This window comes from Sparus aurata, chromosome 3, assembly GCF_900880675.1.
Source record: "Sparus aurata chromosome 3, fSpaAur1.1, whole genome shotgun sequence".
NCBI lineage: Eukaryota > Metazoa > Chordata > Actinopteri > Spariformes > Sparidae > Sparus > Sparus aurata.
The window spans coordinates 2,053,895-2,076,265 of record NC_044189.1 but is presented as its reverse complement, the minus strand read 5'-3'; the positions used below and the strand labels follow the sequence as shown (position 1 = coordinate 2,076,265).

At 38.9% G+C, this 22,371-nt stretch overlaps 3 protein-coding genes and 1 long non-coding RNA gene across 22 annotated transcripts in view; 1 reads left to right on the top strand and 3 right to left on the bottom strand.

Annotated features, from left to right (window-relative positions):
• Positions 1–22,371, top strand: part of col14a1b (collagen, type XIV, alpha 1b) — a 292,249-nt gene that overhangs the window by 201,793 nt on the left and 68,085 nt on the right. The window lies entirely within an intron of this gene.
• Positions 1,455–2,479, bottom strand: LOC115579072 (uncharacterized). Its single transcript, XR_003983586.1, has 2 exons — positions 2,186–2,479; positions 1,455–1,802 (listed from the first exon to the last, which is right to left on the bottom strand). It is a non-coding gene; the product is annotated as an uncharacterized LOC115579072 (long non-coding RNA).
• LOC115579066 (CD209 antigen-like protein C) lies at positions 5,578–14,628 on the bottom strand. The gene is made up of 8 exons (XM_030412545.1): positions 14,250–14,628; positions 11,166–11,285; positions 9,219–9,299; positions 9,047–9,109; positions 8,795–8,848; positions 7,421–7,563; positions 7,057–7,175; positions 5,578–6,550 (listed from the first exon to the last, which is right to left on the bottom strand). Exons 1-8 carry the CDS (start codon positions 14,389–14,391, stop codon positions 6,412–6,414), a joined length of 861 nt encoding a protein of 286 aa, XP_030268405.1. The 5' UTR covers positions 14,392–14,628; the 3' UTR covers positions 5,578–6,411.
• Positions 19,273–22,371, bottom strand: part of LOC115579063 (CD209 antigen-like protein C) — a 38,630-nt gene continuing 35,531 nt past the window's right edge. For all 10 annotated transcript variants that reach the window (XM_030412529.1, XM_030412530.1, XM_030412535.1 and 7 more), the window contains 3 exons: positions 21,249–21,391; positions 20,887–21,008; positions 19,273–20,385 (listed from right to left, as the gene is read on the bottom strand). In XM_030412529.1, coding sequence (XP_030268389.1) covers positions 20,247–20,385; positions 20,887–21,008; positions 21,249–21,391 — 404 coding nt within the window. In that variant the 3' untranslated portion in view covers positions 19,273–20,246. The remainder of the gene's footprint in view (positions 20,386–20,886; positions 21,009–21,248; positions 21,392–22,371) is intronic.

Below are 22,371 nucleotides of genomic sequence, written 5' to 3'. Positions count from 1 at the left end.
TTCACCTGTTGTGTTATCTAACTGAAAGAAGCCTCAAATATGACAAGCTATGACCGTTTGGATTAAAAACTGAATTACTCACTGCGTATGTAGATTCCAGCCAACATGAGCAGATACATCACTCCCAGAGTCACTGCAGGAGCTCTGAAACACCTTCTTTTGACAGCTGCACCGTTCTGTTCAGCGTTTGGTCCTACAGAGGAAAAATACATAGACAACATTTTTATTATGTTGGTATGAAGGTTGAAGTGACACTTTAAACTGTGGAGTGTTTGTTGCTCATTGTCATTCCCTCTATAAGAACAATGAGTGACGTTACACCAGATTAGAGCACCAAGACAGCTGATAATGACCCGTAGTCAGCGGTGACTGATGGTGAACTGATTAATGAATCGATCATTTTAACTCAGTATGTAATTTCATTATAGCCACATATACATTTGAACTAACTTCCCTTTTTCAATAGTCATCATTTAAGACTTACTGGCTTGTTGTGACCCGAGATCAGCGTGATGCTCTTCATCCTCTAAGATCTCCACCTCCATCTCCTCTCCCTCTCTGTTCTCTGTTCTGATGAATCTCACACTGAAGCTGGAATCTGGTGCAGCGAGAATTTCTGCAGACATCTTTACAAACTGGAAACTTAACTGAAGCTATTCTTGAACAGGTTTGACTGTGTAGTTTAGCATTCTGTCTTTTAGTTGGACAGCCTCTAACACAGGAAGTGACATCAGGACAGACCACAGCTAAACACATGAAAAAACACACTTCACTTAAGATTGTCTCAAAATTAGACTTTTAATGGTTTGCTTATTGGAATCAAGACACTCATCAAATAAACAATATTTATACATTTGAAGCTACAAACTGAAGCTGTTTGTTGTCTTTAATTCTTGACAGTGACTTTGAGGAAATACAAGGTTTTCACTGTAAAGCAGAAGTGTGTGTTCACATGCACACATTTGTGATGAGCTGCATTCACTGTTGCCCACACAGTTTACCCACACATACGTATATGACACAGGAAACGTGATGCTACTGGACTGTTGTTTTTTTAAAATTAGCTCTGCTACATGCACAACTTGTGACCCACAGAGAGACAAGAGATGCAATCAGTGTGTAGGAGTGCAGAACAAAGATCCAAAATGAAGAACCGGTGTTAAATTACATCCAGGTTTGATCCAGATATGAGACAGTTGACATGAAGTTTAAATGGGGCTTTGGTTAAGATTATTAAATGTCCTTATCATGGGAATTGGACAGAAACACATTACACAGGCCAAAGAGGCAAAACATAAACCTTCAAGCATGTTTCTCTCTCCTGTAGAAGCTTCACACTGAACATTAGCAGCTGCTGTATCAAAGAGGACTCAGACACAACTTGGAATTATTTTCACATATTGAACGCAGACAGATGGAACTGAATACAAACTTATGAATCAACTAAAGCAAAGTAAAGACAAGCTTTTACTGTGATGATCCTGCAGGGCTGCAGAGTCAGTAATACACATGTAGCTGTGTTGGATCACTTTCAATCAGATTATACGGCATGTAAGGCAGAGGAACAATATGTGTGTGATCAGGTTATTGAGCATGTCACACACAATACATGTAAATGTGTCTGAGTTTACAGAGCTGATCTCAACACTCCACACTTCTGTCATCATAGAATTCAAGAAACTGGTTTCTCACAGATATAGTACTTCGTATTTCCATATTCGCTTTGTGTCCATTGTCCTTGTTGATTGCAGCATGCTGCATAATAAGACGATGTAGCAGTTGTTAGTGCTGCTGCCAAGAAGCTGTAGCACAAAGAAAATGTTTATCTTTTAAACAGAGCAGAAACTTCAGATTATTTTCAATTTGATATAAGTTGTTGAATTTTACCTGAAATATAATTTTTTTTCTATAATTATTGAAAATGTTTAAATAACTCATTTAATATATGTAGTAATCTTGTCTCTCTGTTTTCAGTGATTCATGTGATTAACATTTTGAGGACTCAATCAGAAAAAGGAAGAGAATTATGGATGCACTGATTTGAAACACCAACATGGTTTCCCAATCATTGTGTCTCATTTAAGAAGATAATATTAATAATATTCACATTTAATTTCTCTGACAACCTGTTACTTTGAAGGAAATGTGATAAAAAAATGTGATAAAAAACTTTAAAATGTCTCACATTTCTGTCAGCGGTGATCTGTCCACCCACTTCAAATGACAAATTTCTGATATTTGACAAGAGACAACAATCATTTCTCTGTTCATCATTGAGTTTTTATATTGTAGTAAAGAAATGTTGTTAGATATACATAATTATTGAAATATTTCATTGCAAACAAATCTACAAAACCAATCTTTAAAATACACACAGTCTGAAATATGAAAATGATATTGACAGGAAAGCAGGTCCAGATGACAGAGTCACAGCAGGTTGAGTTAGAGGCTCTTTACTAACACATACTCATTGACAAACACACTCACATTTTCATCTTTGTTGTTTGTGACCACCAGATCTGCTCCTTTTTTCTGACAGTCATCTCTGCTCTCATACCACATTCTGTTCTCACTGGATCTAAAGTAACATCTGCATCCAGATCTCTTCCATCCATCAGGGCACCTCTTCCCTTAATGTCATATACATATATATATATATATATATATATATATATATATATATATATATATATATATATATATATATATATATATATATATATATATATGTATGTATATATATATATATATATATATATATATATGTATATATATATATATATATGTGTGTGTGTGTGTGTGTGTGTGTGTGTGTATGTATATGTATATTATATATAGTACAATATGTGGATATGGACGATTGCCGTCAACAGGAAACACAGCACTCCAAGAGAGAAAACTGCAGAAGTGAACCGCTTTCTTTGGACGGTTGGAGGTTGTTTCTCATTCTGCGGTCCTAAAGTGACAAACACACAGAGAGAGCGTCATTCCCCTCTGCTACGAAGATATTTTACTCTGTGGTTTCATTGTTTTGATCTATGGTGACATCTGTGCACAAATGTGAACAAGTTGATTTAGTCTTAACATTAGAAATATATTTAAAAATATCATTCAAACACTTTTGTATAAACCAAAATATGGGCTCATCTTATATGTTGAGTCATAATGAATCATTGAATTGCACAACTGAGCTTCAGCAGAAAGTGTGTTACAGCTGTGCATCACCTCTTCAGCCTCTCTCACCCTCGACTCTGTACTGATAATGATCTTCAACAGATCTTATCATGCAGCACTTCACTTCTTCCTGTTGTGTCATTTCCCTTACTACCCTGTTGTAAAGCTGTCTCAGCTGGAGATGATACTTCCTCAGATCTGAGAAATGATATCTTATGTTTAATGTTACTAAAACCTATGGACATAGTGTCAAAAAAACCCTGAATATTAGATACATGTTGTGTTTTAAATGAAACAAACAGCCTGGAAAGTTGAACTAAGGTGGGACCAAATAACATGAACAGAACACATGAACAAAGGCCTCTACTCAGAGAGCTCTGGTACATGTCAGAGCACAACATAATCCAAAGAACTACTGGATGGAAATATCCATAAAACACAAGGGCTCATACAGTATATGTAGGTGTATAGAAAGAAACATATATGCTGATGGGTTTTGAAAATGTCACGATATAAGGTGAGAGTAAACTTAGAGTTTACACGATTTAAAGGGCACACCCACCATCAGACAAGACAAGTATTATTTTTTTAGTCATATTGATTTGTCATAGTTTCTCACTTACCTCCGTCATGTGACTGAAAATGATGTATTCCAATATCGTCTGTACTCTCGTAGATCTCCACCTCATTTTCCTGCCACTCCTCCTTTCTGGTGTATCTGACCTTCTTGGATAAATCCGGTTTGGCATAAATATCAGTCGACATCTTTAGAGGACTGAAACTGTTAAAGAGAAGCTGCACTTCACTTACTTTTACTGCACTGTGCTGATCTGTTACTATGCTGCTGTACGTGTATAATATGCACCACTAACTATTGTAGATAAACAAAATAACGAAGTACACTGTACTGATGCTGCTGGCAGTGTTTCTTGGTCCGACGTCCGTCTGGTGTCAGTCGAAAACATTGAGGAAGTGAAAACATGCAGAGAATCACACATACCCTCCCTTTCATTCACTTGACTCTTCATGAAAACATTGTGGACTTTATAACAGCTGGACAACAGAACTGTCTCATCTTTAGATTTATGATAACATTTAGATAAACTATGAATACACACAGAATAATTCTATTGTTTCTTTGTTCAAACAATAGCGTTTGGAGGTACAAGGTTTCAGGGTTTTCGATAGATCTGCTTACACTTTGACACACTGGTTGACTGCTTCACACCCACACACATGCCCACTGACCCAAAAACACACACATGCACACACACACGCACGCACGCACACACACACACAGACACACACACACACACAGTCTCACTCTTTCCCTGTCTTTTTTTCAAAGCAGGAAACGTTTCTTTCTTGGTTATTTTATTATTAAGTGTTGGCTTATGAAGAAAGTAAAACAGTGAACGAAGTGAAGATTTTACAATCAGTCAATTAACGTAGACGTTGGAATGCAGTATTACATCATCTATCAATCAACCATTTAACAATAGAAACTTGCACTGCTGTCAGGCAGATTGCACTTCCCCTTTTCTTTGAAGCCACTGCGAGCACACACAGAAACGTCTCTCTTGTTCAGGCAGCCAATCATATGTCAGATCAGGCCGGGCACTTGGTTTTTGTGACTCTGACTTCTGAAGAATCATGATGGCTTCAGACAAATGTTTAAAGACTTAAAGACTTTAAAAACTGAATCACTCGCAGCGTATGTAGATTCCAGCCAGTATGAGCAGATACATCACTCCCAGAGTCACTGCAGGAGCTCTGAAACACCTTCTTTTGACAGCTGCACCGTTCTGTTCAGTGTTTGGTCCTACAGAGGAAAAATACATAGACAACATTTTTATTATGTTGGTATAAAGGTTGAAGTGACACTTTAAACTGTGGAGTGTTTGTTGCTCATTGTCATTCCCTCTATAAGAATAATGAGTGACGTTACACCAGATTAAAGCAGCAAGACAGCTGATAATGACCCGTAGTCAGCGGTGACTGATGGTGAACTGATGAATGAATTGATCTTTTTTACAGAGTATCTTATTAAGAAATAGCCACTGAAACATTTGAACTAACTTCCCTTTGTCCAATAGTCATCATTTAAGACTTACTGGCTTGTTGTGAGCCGAGATCAGCGTGATGCTCTTCATCCTCTAAGATCTCCACCTCCATCTCCTCTCCCTCTCTGTTCTCTGTTCTGATGAATCTCACATTGAAGCTGGAATCTGGTGCAGCAAGAATTTCTGCAGACATCTTTACAAACTGGAAACTTAACTGAAGCTATTCTTGAACAGGTTTGACTGTGTAGTTAAGCGTTCTGTCTTTGAGTCGGACAGCCTCTAACACAGGAAGTGACATCAGGACAGACCACAGCTAAACACATGAAAAAACACACTTCACTTAAGATTGTTTCAAAATTAGACTTTTAATGGTTTGCTCGTTGGAATAAAGACACTCATCAAATAAACAATATTAATACATTTGAAGCTACAAACTAAAGCTGTTTGTTGTCTTTAAGTCTTGACAGTGACTTTGAGGAAATACAAGGTTTTCACTGTAAAGCAGAAGTGTGTGTTCACATACACACATTTGTGATGAGCTGCATTCACTGTTGCCCACACAGTTTACCCACACATACATATATGACACAGGAAATATTACATTGCTGGACTGTTTTTTTAAAATTAGCTCTACTAAATGCACAACTTGTGAACCACAGAGAGACAAGAGATGCAAACATTGTGTAGGAGTGCAGAACAAAGATCCAAAATGAATGACCAAGTTTGGGCAAATAAAATCCAGGTTTGATCCAGATATGAGATAGTTGAAACAAGCATGTTTCTCTCTCCTGTAGAAGCTTCACACTGAACATTAGCAGCTGCTGTATCAAAGAGGACTCAGATACAACTTGGAATTATTTTCACATATTGAATGCAGACAGATGGAACTGAATACAAACTCATGAATCAACTAAAGCAAAGTAAAAACAAGCTTTTACTGTGATGATCCTGCAGGGCTGCAGAGTCAGTAATACACATGTAGCTGTGTTGGATCACTTCCAGTCAGATTATACAGCATGTAAGGCAGAGGAACAATATGTGTGTGATCAGGTGATTGAGCATGTCACAGGAGTACAGTTGAAAATTAGCCTACTGGCTTTACAGAAATGTTGATTAATGTGCACTGTCCTTAAAGTAAATAAATGAAATGAAATGAAACTGCACACTTCTGTCATCATAGAGTGCAAGAAATCTCTTTCTCACAGATCCAATACTTATAAGATCCATAATTGATGTGTCTCCATTGTCTTTGTCGATTGCAGTATGCTGCGTACTCTTCCCTGGAAGCAGCTGGTAGTCTTGATGCACCGAAGCTGTAGCACAAAGAAAATGTTCAGCTTTTAAACTGAGCAGAAAGTTCTATTTATTTTCAATTTGACATAAGTTGTTGAATTTACCTCAAATATTTATGTTTTCTGTAATTATTGAAATTTTTCAATAACTCTTTTAATCCATGTAGTAATCTTGTCTCTGGGTTTTTAGTAATTTGTGTGATTAACATTTGTAGGAATGAATCAGGAAAAGAAAGTGATCATGGATCCACTGATTTGAAACAGAAAGATGGTTTCTCAATCATTGTGTGTCCTTTCAGTTGATAATATTAATAATATTCACATTTATTTGACACAGTTGAGACATTTCCTCTTTCAAAAAAATGATCCTGGAGCAAATACTGTAATATTTACTATAACTGTAGTGCTGGTTGATGAAGCAGCTCCACACCTCCTCACAAACAGACGTTTTTTTCAACACTAATTTATGTGACAACCAGTTGCTTTGATGGAAATGTGATAAAAATAAAAACTTTAAAATGTCTCACATTTCTGTCAGTGGTGATCCGTCCACCCACTTCCATTCATAACCTCTTACTGTTGACCATTCTGTCTTTAGACCAATCCAGGACTCTCCATTCAATTTGGTCAGGTCACTGACAAAATTCTGGTATTTAACAAGAGACAACAATCAATTCTTTGTTAATCATACAGTTTCTCTATTGTAGTAAAGAAATATTGTTAAATATAAATAATTGTTAAAATATTTCATTGCAAAAAAAACTACAAAACCAAGCTTTAAAATACACACATATTTTTCTGAAATATGAAAATAATATTGACAGGAAAACAGGTCCAGATGACAGAGTCACAGCAGGTTGAGTTAGAGGCTCTTTACTAACAGACACTCACATTTTCATCGTTGTTGTTTATGACCACCAGATCTGCTCCTTTGTTCCAACAGTCAGTTCTGCTCTGCTGCCACGTCTTCATCTGATTGGATCTAAAGTAACACCTGCATCCGAATCTCGTCCATCCATCAGGACACCTCATCTCTGAATGTCAAACACGTGTTATAAAGATAGAGTTCATGTCATTCTGTGTCAGATTTACGTCTTATATTCTCTAGTTAGTTTAAGATGTTTCTCGATCACCACTTTCCCTATTCAGACTGTTTACTCTGTATTTTCACTCAGGATTTAAAGAAACTTTGGGCAGGATCAAGAAATAAGACTCAGTAGTGACACGACGGTCTTTGAGGCTGTGAGGGTAACTGCAGCCATCAGCCAAGCGGGTGTGGGAGCGCACATGAACTTTCACAGCAGTGCAGCTAATGCTGTGACACTTAAGACACGCTTGTCTTCTTCTCATATCCAAGTCGAAAGCTGTCGAGGACGCGCATTCAGCGTCATCTGACATCACGTCTGCAGGACTGCACGGGACATTCAGACCACGAATTGTAGTACATTATGCAGCACACAGCCTGTTCAAGGCAATGGAGAGATACGTGTCACGGGTGAGGATGTGACTTATTGTGACAGACACACACACACACACACACACACACACACACACACACACTGAACCATCTTTTCCTTCCATGTCTTGGACATCTATTCCCGATAAAGCCTCTCTTCTCTTCTCTTCTCTTCTCTTCTCTTCTCTTCTCTTCTCTTCTCTTCTCTTCTCTTCTCTTCTCTTCTCTTCTCCATTTGGTTTTCACTGGGCGACCATGGCTCAGGTGGTAGAGCAGGTCTGCTTATGTTTGGAGGGTTGGTGGTTCGATCCCCCCCAGCCACTTGTGTCATGGTCGTTGTGTCCTTGGACAAGACACTTGACCCACCTTGCCTTGTGTGAATGTGTATGAGTGCTGTATGTTTGAGGTGGTGGTCGGAGGAGCCGTAGGAGCTGAAGGGCAGCCATGCTTCTGTTAGTCTACCTCAGAGCAGCTGTGGCTACTATTGTAGTTTACCACCACCAGTATGACTGTGTGTGTGAATGAATGGAACCTGGCACCCTGTAAGAGCGCTTTGAGTATCTAGAAAAGCACCATACAAATCCAATCCATTATTATTATCATGGAACAATTCATCACCCATTAGCATTAAAAAACTTAAAATGCATGTTTATTTTTTTACAAATCCTGCCCTAAGTTCCTTTAATATCTCATTTGTGAATGTCTGAAATATCCAAATAGTCAAAAAATTCAACAACATGAAACAGTTCAAATTAAAAGTTGAAGCAATATCAGTAGTATTATGTAATAGACGTTACAGTTTTTCTCACCTTTAATTTTGTCCTTCAGCTGCTTTACCTTTGCCTCAAACTGCCTGTTGTTGTCTGTAGTGTTTTGAGGAACATAACAATAGATAAATAGTGAGATGAATATTTAACCTTATTTCTCGTTGGTGACTGTCTGAAATGTCCCAATAGCAAAAAATGTCAACAACATGAAACACTTATAATTAGAAGTTGAAGCACAGTCAAGTTATATCGTGTACGTTGACATCACAGTTATCCATTTTCATTTTTTCTCACCTTCAATTTTGTCCTTCAGCTTCTGTAACTCATCCTGTAACTGACTGTTGTTGACTGTAATGTCTTGAAAAGTATAACAATAGATAACAAGGAGATGATACAAACATTTTTATGCTCAGTGTAAAATAGTATCCTTTATATTCAGTGTTTGCTGTTTTGAAACATTTTTTACCTGAAACTGTTTCCTGGAGTTGGGTGTGGTTGGTGGTCAGTGTGTTGTATCTGGTCTGCAGCTGATCTTTGTCCAAAATATCTGGTGAGAACCAGAACAAAAGAGAGAAACACAAACAGATCATTGTGCTTTATACTAAAGACCGACTACCTTACTTCCTGTGCATAATGGAATGTCACTCTCCCTATTCCAAAGGGTAATTTAGTTATATGGTGTACTTATCCTTTAACCTGTTTTGTTCAGTATGTGGAGGTGTAATAACATGTGGATTAACAATTTTAAAGTTTGAATGAGAACCAGAGTAGATCAAGAACATCAAGTTATTGTATTCGGAAAAAGTATTTTTAGGTATGTGGTATATTTTTCTGTTAAAGGTCCGGTTCAGACTCATATGTCATATGGACATTGACAGAATTAACATGTCCTCCTCTCAGAACTGTCTTTGATCCTTCCAGAGAAATACATTCTTCTTTGGACAAAGATGAGGCTTCATTTGTTACTCAAATTAAATGGGTTTGTGTCTTTAGTACAATGAACCTTCTTTTTGTTTCCACTGAAAATGTTTCCGTCATTATAAATATACAACAACTGGGTACACTTACAACGTAAAAGCACCATAACTACTTGGGTAGGTTTAGGAAGAGATCATGGTTCGGCTTGAAAACTCACTTTATTTAAATGTATCCCATCACTGTCGCCCCCTGCTGGTACTGCACCTTCATACACGTTGGCACCTTTCACACCGAGACAAGTCACACTGGGACACTCACTGCTGCCCTCTTGTGGATCTGTGGGTCTATTACATGCTTTGGTGTGGGACTGTGTTGGCCGGAGGACAGACTTCGCATTTGCACTGAACCAGCATTCTACCAGAACCAAGATTTACACTTGATTTTTATGACTCAGACGGCTGAAGAGTCATAATAGCTGCAGATAAAAAAATGTAAAGCTTTCAATCAGAACAGTAATTTTCTTCTTGTTCTAACAGTTGAATCTCTGAACTTCACTGTGTTGAATGTGTGTGCAGAGCTTCAACCCAATCAAATCAAGTATTTTCCTGCAAAACCACAGGTAAAACATCTCTTTGTGTTGGAACTATCAGATTGTTATTGTTAGAGTTGTTACATTGAATTTTCTATTTCTGTCTTATCACAAAGCTGTGCTTATGCTCTGTTTTGGTCAAGTGCCAGTTTTAGTCGCCGCAGAAAACGCTTGAAATGTCAGTTGATCTCTATAAAAACAACGTAACTAAAATAACTGGAAATGTCACCAGGTAACCTTTAAAAATAGCCAGTGGTGTGACTCAAACTTGTTTGTTTGTCAGTCTTGATGGATGTTATAACGCCACCACCTTCCCCTCCATTTTCTGCCACTACAGGTGGCTAATAATGAGAACGTGATGTGACACGTTTGGTACAAATGTCAACCTTGGACATTACTGTGGTTTTCAGTTTGACTGGAGAAATCTTTTTTCACGTTAACTCCCAAAAGTGCACATTTTCTGAACTTTATTTTAGAGGCAGGCCTTGGACCATGATCTGTGACATCACAAACAATTATGGTCCAAAATTCCACAAGTGTGATGTGTGAGTAATACCACAAATTTGCATAGATCACAGATTCAGGATATTTTCCCGAGGAAGAAGGTGTAGATTTAATTTTTGGGAATTTCAGATATATGCATTTTTTTAAAACAATATCAGAAGTGGTCGAAGGACTGCGCATGTTTTATATACATTTTAAAACATGTCTGGAGGGTCTTCAATGCATTTTTACACAGAAAAAATACTTTTCCATATATTGGAACATAATTTATTTGCAGGCAGAACAGACAGGAGGAATTGATCATAGTGACAAATAACTTACATAATCAGAGTGGTTCATAGATATGCAGGAATTGTACCACTTTTTCTAAATGCATTTGTTGTGGGATGTATTTTATCTTACAACATGTGGAAAGGACGATGATTGCAGTCAGCATCAGAAAGCACAGCACTCCAAGACAGAATACAGCAGAACTGAACCGCTTTCTTTGGACGGCTGGAGGTTGTTTCTCATTCTGCGGTCCTAAAGTGACAAAACACACAGAGAGAGCGTCATTCCCCTCTGCTACGAATATATTTTACTGTGTGGATTTGTTGTTTTGATCTGTGGTGACATCTCTACATAACTGTGAACAAGTTGTTTTAAAGTCTTAACATTAGATATATGTAAATATGTGTTACTATATATATAATTTCAACACTTTTGTATTTTATGACCTCATCTTAAAGCTGCAGTCTTGAGTTCTGAGTTAGCCAGAATATTTGAATGATACAGCTCACGGGTCAGTCCTTCTTCCTCTCTGTGCTGCAGCTCTGCCTTCTAAGCCCCTCCCACAGAGGAGCCTGTCGTGCATGAGCAGGCGTGTAACCGCGGTAACAGAGAACACCAGATAACCAAGACGCTGCATTCAAAATAACAACAACATAATCCCTGATCCTTCTGATCAGTATAACTAAATTACAATGATGAGTGCTTGATTGCGAGTCACTATAGTAAACCGAGTAACAAACAATATTCCTCACATTGCTGTGGACGGAGTTACCAGCTAATCATTACCTGGTGCAACATTTTTGCCATGCTGCCTTTCTGAAGCATGAGTAACGTTATTTCTTACGTTACAACTGCTGTGAAAGACACTTTTGCTAACCAGAAGCCATGGACACAAAGCTAAACACCGGAGTTAGCATACGAGCTAACAAGCTAGATTTACCAACAAGCTATGTAGCTCGACTGCAACATCGTCGATATGCGCTATTGCGAGTGTTACTGTATCCGTTGCCACCATAGCCTTGTGGTTAAAACAGAATTAAACCTATAATAAGCAGCGGTCCTCACTTGTCCAGCAGAAAGGTGGCTAACTCTGCGTCGCTCTTGAGTCCCTACAAATCCTCAGTCCAATTCTTTCTTTTTACACTGCTTTTCCTCGTCAGTCTTCTTATGTCTTCTCTTTGATGTGAGCAGTGGTGGGGCATTTTTCGGCTCAGTTGCTTCTCCGCCATCGTTTACAGTTTGGGCTTGAACAGATCTGACCAGGTGAGAGCAGGCACTGCGTGGGGGAGGGGCACTGCCCAGTACGTGCTGCGTGAGGGAGGGGGGCTTCCAGCAGCGTATGCACGAGGATGAATGACACTTCTCAGACACTCCCCTTGGTTCTTGGCTCTGACAGTGGATTTTTACACAGCTGACCTGTATCTTATTCTACTGTCAGATCCCCATGACAATTTTAGAAAATATATTTTTTTAAATTGTTTAAGACTTCACTTTTAAATGTTGAGGAGTCATAGTTAATCATTGAATTGCACAGCTGAGCTTCAACAGAAAGTGTGTTACAGCTGTGCATCACCTCTCCAGCCTCTCTCACCCTCGACTCTGTAGTGATAATGATATTCAACAGGTCTTGTCATGCAGCACTTCACTTCTTCCTGTCGTGTCATTTCCCTTACTACCCTGTTGTAAAGCTGTCTGAGCTGGAGATGATACTTTCTCAGTTCTGAGAAATCAGGTCTGATCATCTCTGTTAAATGTTAGTAAACTCAATGTAGACATGATGCTAAAAAGCCCTGAATATATGATAAATGTTGTGTCTGAAGCGTCTGAGCTAAGATGGAACCAAATAACATGAACAGAACACATGAACAGGCCTCTACTCAGAGAGCTTTGGTACATGTTAATCACAAGGTAGGGCTGCACGATTCTGGAAAAAATGTGAATCACGATTTTTTTGCTTAGAATTGAGATCACGATTCTCTGGCACGAATTTTTTTCACAAAATGTTTATTGCACTGATGAACTTGAACAAAACAAAAAAAAAACATGATAGTATGGCAGATACTACTATGCCTCTGCCAAAGCAATGTTTTTTTGTTCATTTCAAGTTCTATCATTGGATGAGAAATTATTTTCACACAAAAACAACAAAAAAAAAATTAGTCTCCCAAGATGAGAGGGCATCCTCTAATACCTCATGTTGTACAGTGTTTATTGGGGCCGTATCTTAAGCTAGGTGATTTGTGATAGCTGCTGTGATAGGCTTTCTAAAACGGAGGCATAATTTTCTTCCTTTTCCAAAAGCCGCCTCAGAGGTAGAGGTAAACATGTGACGTGACGTGAAGCCGGACGTTTGGCTGTGAGCAGTTGACAACGAATTTGTCTTCAAAATAAGAGCTTTACATTACACCCCATTGGAGTTTAGAGCTGGGTTCTTAGCGGGGGGCTTTTAATTTGAGAGTAGCAACCGTTCCTAGATTGTGGCTACAACAACAAGCTAACACAACCATACAGCTAGAGATCCAGGAGACGCTAGCATCTCCTGATCTCAGCGGCTGTCCAGTTGCTCATCTAGCAGGCGAGGCGGAAATAAGTGTACCCTCCGAGGCGGCAAATCGGCGGACCAAAACAGACCCCCAATTTGCCGCCCTCTGTCTAAAACCGCAGACCTAGCCGACAAAAGGACGGGCAGATTGGCGACTTGCTGCCTTGTCTAAAAACGGCTTCTCACTCACTCCTTCCAAACACTCAACTGCAGGCGGGCTTCCGCCACTGAATCACGTGTTGTAAAGACGCTTTACCACAGGTTGAGGGCGGAGGCAGCGGCAGTGCTGCGTTTGGGGGCGATTCAAAAAATCCGGGAGGAAAATAGGAGCATTTGTTTGTGATTCAGCTCGAGATATAAAATGCTTCAGAATCACTGTGTGTAGATATGAGATCACGTGTATGTGTGAATCGAGATCGCGATTTTTTAACGATTTTTTGTGCAGCCCTATCACAAGGCAAAAACTACTGGATGGAAATATCCATAAAACACAAGGGCTCATACAGTATATGTAGGTATATAGAATGAAACATATATGCTGATGAGTTTGGAAGGTGAAACTTTCTAAACTGAGAGTTAACTTAGAGTTTACATTATTTAAAGGGCACACCCACCATCAAACAGACAAGCATTATTATTTTAATCATATTGATTTGTCATAGTTTCTCACTTACCTCCGTCATGTGACTGAAAATGATGTATTCCAATATCGTCTGCACTCTCGTAGATATTCACCTCATTTTCCTGCCACTCCTCCTTTCTGGTGTATCTGACCTTCTTGGATAAATCCGGTTTGGCATAAATATCTGTTGACATCTTTAGAGGACTGAAACTGTTAAAGAGAAGCTGCACTTCACTTACTTTTACTGAACTGTGCTGATCTGTCACTATGCTGCTGTACGTGTATAATACGCAACACTAACTATTGTAGATAAACACAATAACGCAGTACACTGTACTGATGCTGCTGGAAGTGTTTCTTGGTCTAACATTGGTCTGGTGTCCGTTGAAAACTTTCAGGAAGTAACAACATGCAGAGACTCAAACATACCCTCCCTTTCATTCACTTGACTCTTTATGAAAACATTGTGGACTTTATAACAACTAGACAACAGAACTGTCTTATCTTTAGATTTATGATAACATTTAGATAAACTATGAATACACACAGAATAATTCTATTGTTTCTTTGTTTAAACAATAGAGTTTGGAGGTACAAAGTTTCAGGGTTTTCGATAGATCTGCTTACACTAATTCACACATTCGTTGACTGCTTTACACCCACACACACCCACACACACATGCTCTCTCTCTCTCTCTCTCTCTCTCTTTCTCTCTTCTGTCCAAAACAGGAAATGTTGGTTTCTCAGTTTTTTTTATTTTTAGGTGTTGGATTATAGAAAAACTAAAACAGTTTTCCAGTTTAACGAAGTGAAGATTTTCCAATAAATTACTTAATTTAGAAGTTGGAACGCAGTATTACATCCTCTGTCAAACCACCATTTAACAATAAAAACTTGCTCTGCTGTCGGGCAGATTGCCTTGAAGATGATTGTGGTGAAATCCTCCAGTGCTGCCACCATCAGGCCAAATCTGCCAATGACTCAAATACCAACAAGCACAAAAATGTAGAAGTACCTTTGATGTATCTCAGTGGATGAAACTTTTTTTATTCTGGACTCTCTTTGACCTTCCTTTTAGTGTGATATTATGTTATTTTGTGAAACGATGAACACTTTTGCTTCTTTGTACTTTTACATTTTGCACTCCTCAGTAGGGGCTGTGAATGTTTTTCTGTGAGCAACTGCATCTTTTTTAACTGTTTCTAATGAGGAGTGAGTGCAGAGGAAAGCTGCTCAGAGCATCTTTTTTCAGAGCACCTCCCTTTTCTTTGCGGTCACTGCGAGCTCACACACAGAACCGTCTCTCTTGTTCAGGCAGCCAATCATATGTCAGATCAGGCCGGACACTTGATTTTTATGACTCAGACTTCTGAAGAATCATAATGGCTTTAGACAAATATTTAAATCCTCCCTTCAGTCAAAACTCTGTTTTGTTCTTGTTATTAAAACAGCTGTTGCAACCTTAACTGATCTGTGGTTTTGCAGAAACATTATCTGTTGCGTCAGGGCTGATAATGATGTTAATATTAGTTTGAAAACCATGAGACATACCAGCAACATTAATGAAAAGATGTAATGTAAAACAATAACCAGTAACTTAAGCTTAGAGACTACAGTCGAAAGTACAATATTTACCTCTGTGATGTTGTAGAAGTATTCCAAGTAGAAACTACATTCAGGGCCGGTAAAAAATGAGTTTGGACCAGTAGATTCTCAACAGACTGACCAGACTGGGCCAGTGGCAAGAAACATTATTGTTGGTCCCTGATTAAGATTTCTATACATCCTCAGAGAAATGCTCTCCTAACAGTGTATGGATTGTGTAGGATTACGTCTTTGTCTTCATAAATAATATTAACTTCCTCTTTTACACAGTGAGAGAAGAAACAACCTGTGCTGACTAGCTTTAGTGTTCGTCCTAAAATGTCTCTTGGACAAAACTCTGATCACAGGAAGAAAATGATACGATGATAATAAAGATCAACATGCACCTATTGTGTTATCTAACTGAAAGAAGCCTGAAACATGACATTACTTAATCGTTTAGATGTGAACGTTTGGATTAAAAACTGAGTCACTCACAGCGTATGTAGATTCCAGCCAACATGAGCAGATACATCACTCCCAGAGTCACTGCAGGAGCTCTGAAACACCTTCTTTTGACAGCTGCACCGTTCTGTTCAGTGTTTGGTCCTACAGAGGAAAAATACATGGACAACATTTTGATTATGTTGGTATGAAGGTTGAAGTGACCACTTTAAACTGTGGATTGTTTGTTGCTCATTGTCATTCCCTCTATAAGAATAATGAGTGACGTTACACCAGATTCGAGCACCAAGACAGCTGATAATGACCCGTAGTCAGCGGTAACTGATGGTGAGCTGTTGCATGAATTCATCATTTTAATTCAGTATGTAATTTAAATACAGCCACATATACATTTGACCTTAGAAAATGTAATAAGTTGGTGCATCATGTAATAAAACATCAAATTGGATGTCTTAATTACAGAAAACATCATACCATCAGAAGGACATTGACTTTAAGCATACCAGCATGAATCATAAATATGAATTAATTTTAAAACTAGTAGGATGTTTCATTTGCCAAATCTAAATAAAATATAACTGAATTTGGGCGGCTGTGGCTCAGTTGGTAGAGCGGGTCGGAAGGTCACCAGTTCGAATCCCAGCTCCCCCTAGTTGCATGTCGAAGTGTCCTTGAGCAAGATACTGAACCCCAAATTGCTCCTGATGAGCAGTTGGCGCCTTGCATGGCAGCCTCTGCCATCAGTGTATGAATGTGTGTGTGAATGGGTGAATGTGGCATGTATTGTACAGCGCTTTGAGCTGTTTTATTAGCTGTCGTTAGACTGGAAAAGCGCTATAAAAATGCAGACCATTTACCATATAAAAATGCAGACCATGAATTCACAGAGAATTAGTGATGGGAACAGCAGTTCTTTTTACTGTACTGAATCTCTAGAATCCGTTCATTAAAATGATTCTTTCAAAAGATTCGTTCACTGAATCGTTCAGTGCTCTCCAACTCCCTGAACAGATAAACGGCCAAATGATCCGTCATTCAGTTCATTAATCAGCCCTGAGGTTCACGTTCACTTACTGAGGGACGTTGCGTTTACGGACTATAGTAAACAATCATTTGTGGGAGACGCAGCGCTGCTTTGAGTGGTATACATGCACTAAAATTATTACACGGTGAAAGTGTCCTCTGTGCACAGTAAAATCACAAAACATGATGCTACACGGATGTTAGCAACACAGTGCTAATTTTAGCAGTACGGTTACTGAACGTGAATCAACTCCTCTGCCCTGAGTGAGTGAGTGAGTGACACAGCGCCACTTTCAGCACAGTACGTGAACGAGAATCACGTCCTCAGCGACAGTTCTCTTTGTGCAGTAGGTTCTTGAATCATGAAGGAATCTCAGCGCGAACGTGAATTACGTCCTCACAGTTCTCTGTGTGAGTCGCGGCAGTTCCGCTCCTGGCCGGCATGCTCGCGGCTGAGCTCAACTGAACTGAGAAAGGAACAAATCAGTTCATGAAGTGATTCCGTTCACTTCGTTCACTCAAAAGATTTGTTCGTTCAAACGACACGTACGCCACCGACACAACACTACAGAGAATGTGTTTGAAAGTTCATAGTGACAAAAACTGCACTAAATGAGTGTTACTGGCAAGAACATATCGGTTCACTGAAATGACATACACACATGCAATCTGGATTATGATATGCAAATATTATACGTGATAGAAAGCAGACAAAACACGAAAACAAATATCGGACAGAACATTTTTTTTATTCCAGCTTCATTGCAATTACTCCATGCAACATTGATGTCCTTTCTTATAGTGGATAAAAATAAATGACCATCAAAACTAAACCAACTAAAAACAGTGTAAATAATCTTTCGCGTCAACATTTTCACTTCATTATGTAATAACGCTGCATTTCGTAATAATCTCCCACAGCTTGCCAACTATCTATGTCTCTGGATCAAAGCTCACACGCTCTCTCTCTCTCTCTCTCTCTCTCTCTCTCTCTCGATAGACATCAGTGTTGCATGGAGTAATTGCAATGGAGCTGGAATAAAGTTTTTTCTGTTAGATATTTGTTTTTGTGTTTTGCTCACCTAACAGTGTATGGATTGTGTAGGATTACGCAGACAGGATTACTACACAGAATGAGAGAAGAAACAACCTGTGCTGACTAGCTTTAGTGTTGGTCCTAAAATTTCTCATGGACAAAACTCTGATCACAGGAAGAAAGGGATACAGTGATGATGAAGATCAACATGCACCTATTGTGTTATCTAACTGAAAGAAGCCTGAAACATGACATTACTTGATCGTTTAGATGTGACAGTTTGGAATAAAAACTGAGTCACTCACAGCGTATGTAGATTCCAGCCAACATGAGCAGATACATCACTCCCAGAGTCACTGCAGGAGCTCTGAAACACCTTCTTTTGACAGCTGCACCGTTCTGTTCAGTGTTTGGTCCTACAGAGGAAAAATACATAGACAACATTTTTATTATGTTGGTATGAAGGTTGAAGTGACACTTTAAACTGTGGAGTGTTTGTTGCTCATTGTCATTCCCTCTATAAGAATAATGAGTGACGTTACACCAGATTAGAGCACCAAGACAGCTGATAATGACCCGTAGTCAGCGGTGACTGATGGTGAGCTGATGAATGAATTGATCATTTTTACACAGTATCTAATTTAAATATAGCCACATAAACATTTGAACTAACTTCCCTTCGTCCAATAGTCACCATTAATAACTTACTGGCTTGTTGTGACCAAAGATCAGCGTGATGCTCTTCATCCTCTAAGATCTCCACCTCCATCTCCTCTCCCTCTCTGTTCTCTGTTCTGATGAATCTCACATTGAAGCTGGAATCTGGTGCAGCAAGAATTTCTGCAGACATCTTTACAAACTGAAGTGTAGTTAAGCACACTGTCTTTGAGTAGGACAGCCTCTAACACAGGAAGTGACATCAGGACAGACCACAGCTAAACAAAAAAAAAACACACGTCACTCAAATTGTTTCAAAATTAGACTTTTAATGGTTTAATGGTTTTCATTTTAATGGTCATTGGAATCAAGACATGCATCAGATAAACAACATAAATATTTATTTATATTTATATATTTGAAGCTACAAACTAAAGCTGTTTTTTTGTCTTTAAATCTTGACAGTGACTTTGAGGAAATACAAGGTTTTCATTATAAAGCAGAAGTGTGTGTTCGCATACACACATTTGTGCTGAGCTGTATTCACTGTTGCACACACAGTTTATACACCCACGTACTGTACGTACGAGACACAGGACATGTGATGCTAACAGACAGGTGTTTTTTCAGTTAGCTCCGCTACATGCACAACTTTTGACCCACGGAGAGACAAGAGATACAAACAGTGTGAAGTAGTGCAGAAGAAAGACTCAAAATAAAGGACCAATGTTAAATCGCGACAAATATGAGACAGTTGAAAGTGAGTTTGAATGGGGCCTTGATTAAGATTAGAAAATGTCCTCATCATAGAATAGGAATTGGACAGAAACACCTTACACAGGCTAAAGAGGCAAAACATAAACCTTCAGCCATGTTTCTCTCTCCTGTAGAAGCTTCACACTGAACATTAGCAGCTGCTGTATCAAAGAGGACTCAGACACAATTTGGCATTATTTTTACATATTGAACGCAGACAGATGGAACTGAATACAAACTTATGAATCAACTAAAGCAAAGTAAAGACAAGCTTTTACTGTGATAATCCTGCAGGGCTGCAGAGTCAGTAATACACATGTAGCTGTGTTGATTCACTTCCAATCAGATTATACAGCATGTAAGGCAGAGGAACAATATGTGTGTGATCAGGTTATTGAGCATGTCACAGGACTACAGTTGAAAATTAGCCTACTGGCTAACACTGTCATATTTACAGAAATGTTGAGTAATGTGCACTGTCCTTAAAGTAAATAAATGAAATGAAATGAAACTGCACACTTCTGCCATCATAGAGTGCAAGAAATCTCTTTCTCACAGATCCAATACTTATAAGATCCATAATTGATGTCTGTCCATTGTCTGTGTCGATTGCAGTATGCTGCGTACTGCTCCCAGGAAGCAGCCTGTAGTCTTGATGCACCGAAGCTGTAGCACAAAGAAAATGTTCAGCTTTTAAACTGAGCAGAAACTTCTATTTATTTTCAATTTGACATAAGTTGTTGAATTTTACCTCAAATATTTATGTTTTCTATAATTATTGATCAATAACTCTTTTAATCCATGTAGTAATCTTGTCTCTGGGTTTTTAGTAATTTGTGTGATTAACATTTGTAGGAATGAATCAGGAAAAGAAAGTGATCATGGACCCACTGATTTGAAACAGAAAGATGGTTTCTCAATCATTGTGTGTCCTTTCAGTTGATAATATTAATAATATTCACATTTATTTGACACAGTTGAGACATTTTCTCTTTCAAAAAAATGATCCTGGAGCAAATACTGTTATATTTACTATAACTGTAGTGCTGGTTGATGAAGCAGCTCCACACCTCCTCACAAACAGACGTTTTTTTCAACACTAATTTATGTGACAGCCAGTTACTTTGATGGAAATGTGATAAAAATAAAAACTTTAAAATGTCTCACGTTTCTTTCAGTGGTGATCCGTCCACCCACTTCCATTCATAACTGCTTCTTCCTGTTGACCATTCTGTCTTTAGACCAATCCAGGACTCTCCATTCAATTTGGTCAGGTCACTGACAAAATTCTGGTATTTAACAAGAGACAACAATCAATTCTTTGTTAATCATTCAGTTTCTCTATTGTAGTAAAGAAATATTGTTAAATATAAATAATTGTTAAAATATTTCATTGCAAAAAAAACTATAAAACCAAGCTTTAAAATACACACAGTCTGAAATATGAAAATAATATTGACAGGAAAACAGGTCCAGATAACAGAGTCACAGCAGGTTGAGTTAGAGGCTCTTTACTAACACACACTCACATTTTCATCTTTGTTGTTTATGACCACCAGATCTGCTCCTTTGTTCTGACAGTCAGTTCTGCTCTGCTGCCACGTCTTCATCTGATTGGATCTAAAGTAACAGCTGCATCCGAATCTCGTCCATCCATCAGGACACGTCATCCCTTAATGTCAAACACATGTTTTCAAGATAGAGTTCATGTCATTCTGTGTCAGATTTACTTCTTATATTCTCTAGTTAGTTTAAGATGTTTCTTGATCACCACTTTCCCTATTCAGACTGTTTACTCTGTATTTTCACTCAGGATTTAAAGGAACTTGGGGCAGGATCAAGAAATAAGACTCAGTAGTGACACGACGGCCGTTGAGGCTGTTAGAGTAACTGCAGCCATCAGCCAAGCCGGTGTGGGAGCGCACATGAACTTTCACAGCAGTGCAGCTAATGCTGTGACACTTAAGACACGCTTGTCTTCTTCTCATATCCAAGTCGAAAGCTGTCGAGGACGCGCATTCAGCGTCATCTGACATCACGTCTGCAGGACTGCACGGGACATTCAGACCACGAATTGTAGTACATTATGCAGCACACAGCCTGTTCAAGGCAATGGAGAGATACGTGTCACGGGTGAGGATGTGACTTATTGTGACAGACACACACACACACACACACATACACACACACACACACACACACACACACACACACGCCTACACTGAACCAACTTTTCCTTCAGTAGCTTTAACATTTATTTCCGATAAAGCTTCTCTTCTCTTCTCTTCTCTTCTCTTCTCTTCTCTTCTCTTCTCTTCTCTTCTCTTCTCTTCTCTTCTCCATTTTATTTTGACCAGGCGACCGTGGCTCAGGTGGTAGAGCTGGTCTGCTTATGTTTGGAGGGTTGGCGGTTTGATCCCTACTCAGCCACTTGTGTCATGGTCGTTGTGTCCTTGGACAAGACACTTGACCCACCTTGCCTTGTGTGAATGTGTATGAGTGCTGTATGTTTGAGGTGGTGGTCGGAGGAGCTGTAGGCGCTGAATGGCAGCCATGCTTCTGTCAGTCTACCTCAGGGCAGCTGTGGCTACTATTGTAGTTTACCACCACCAGTATGACTGTGTGTGTGAATGAATGGAACCTGGCACCCTG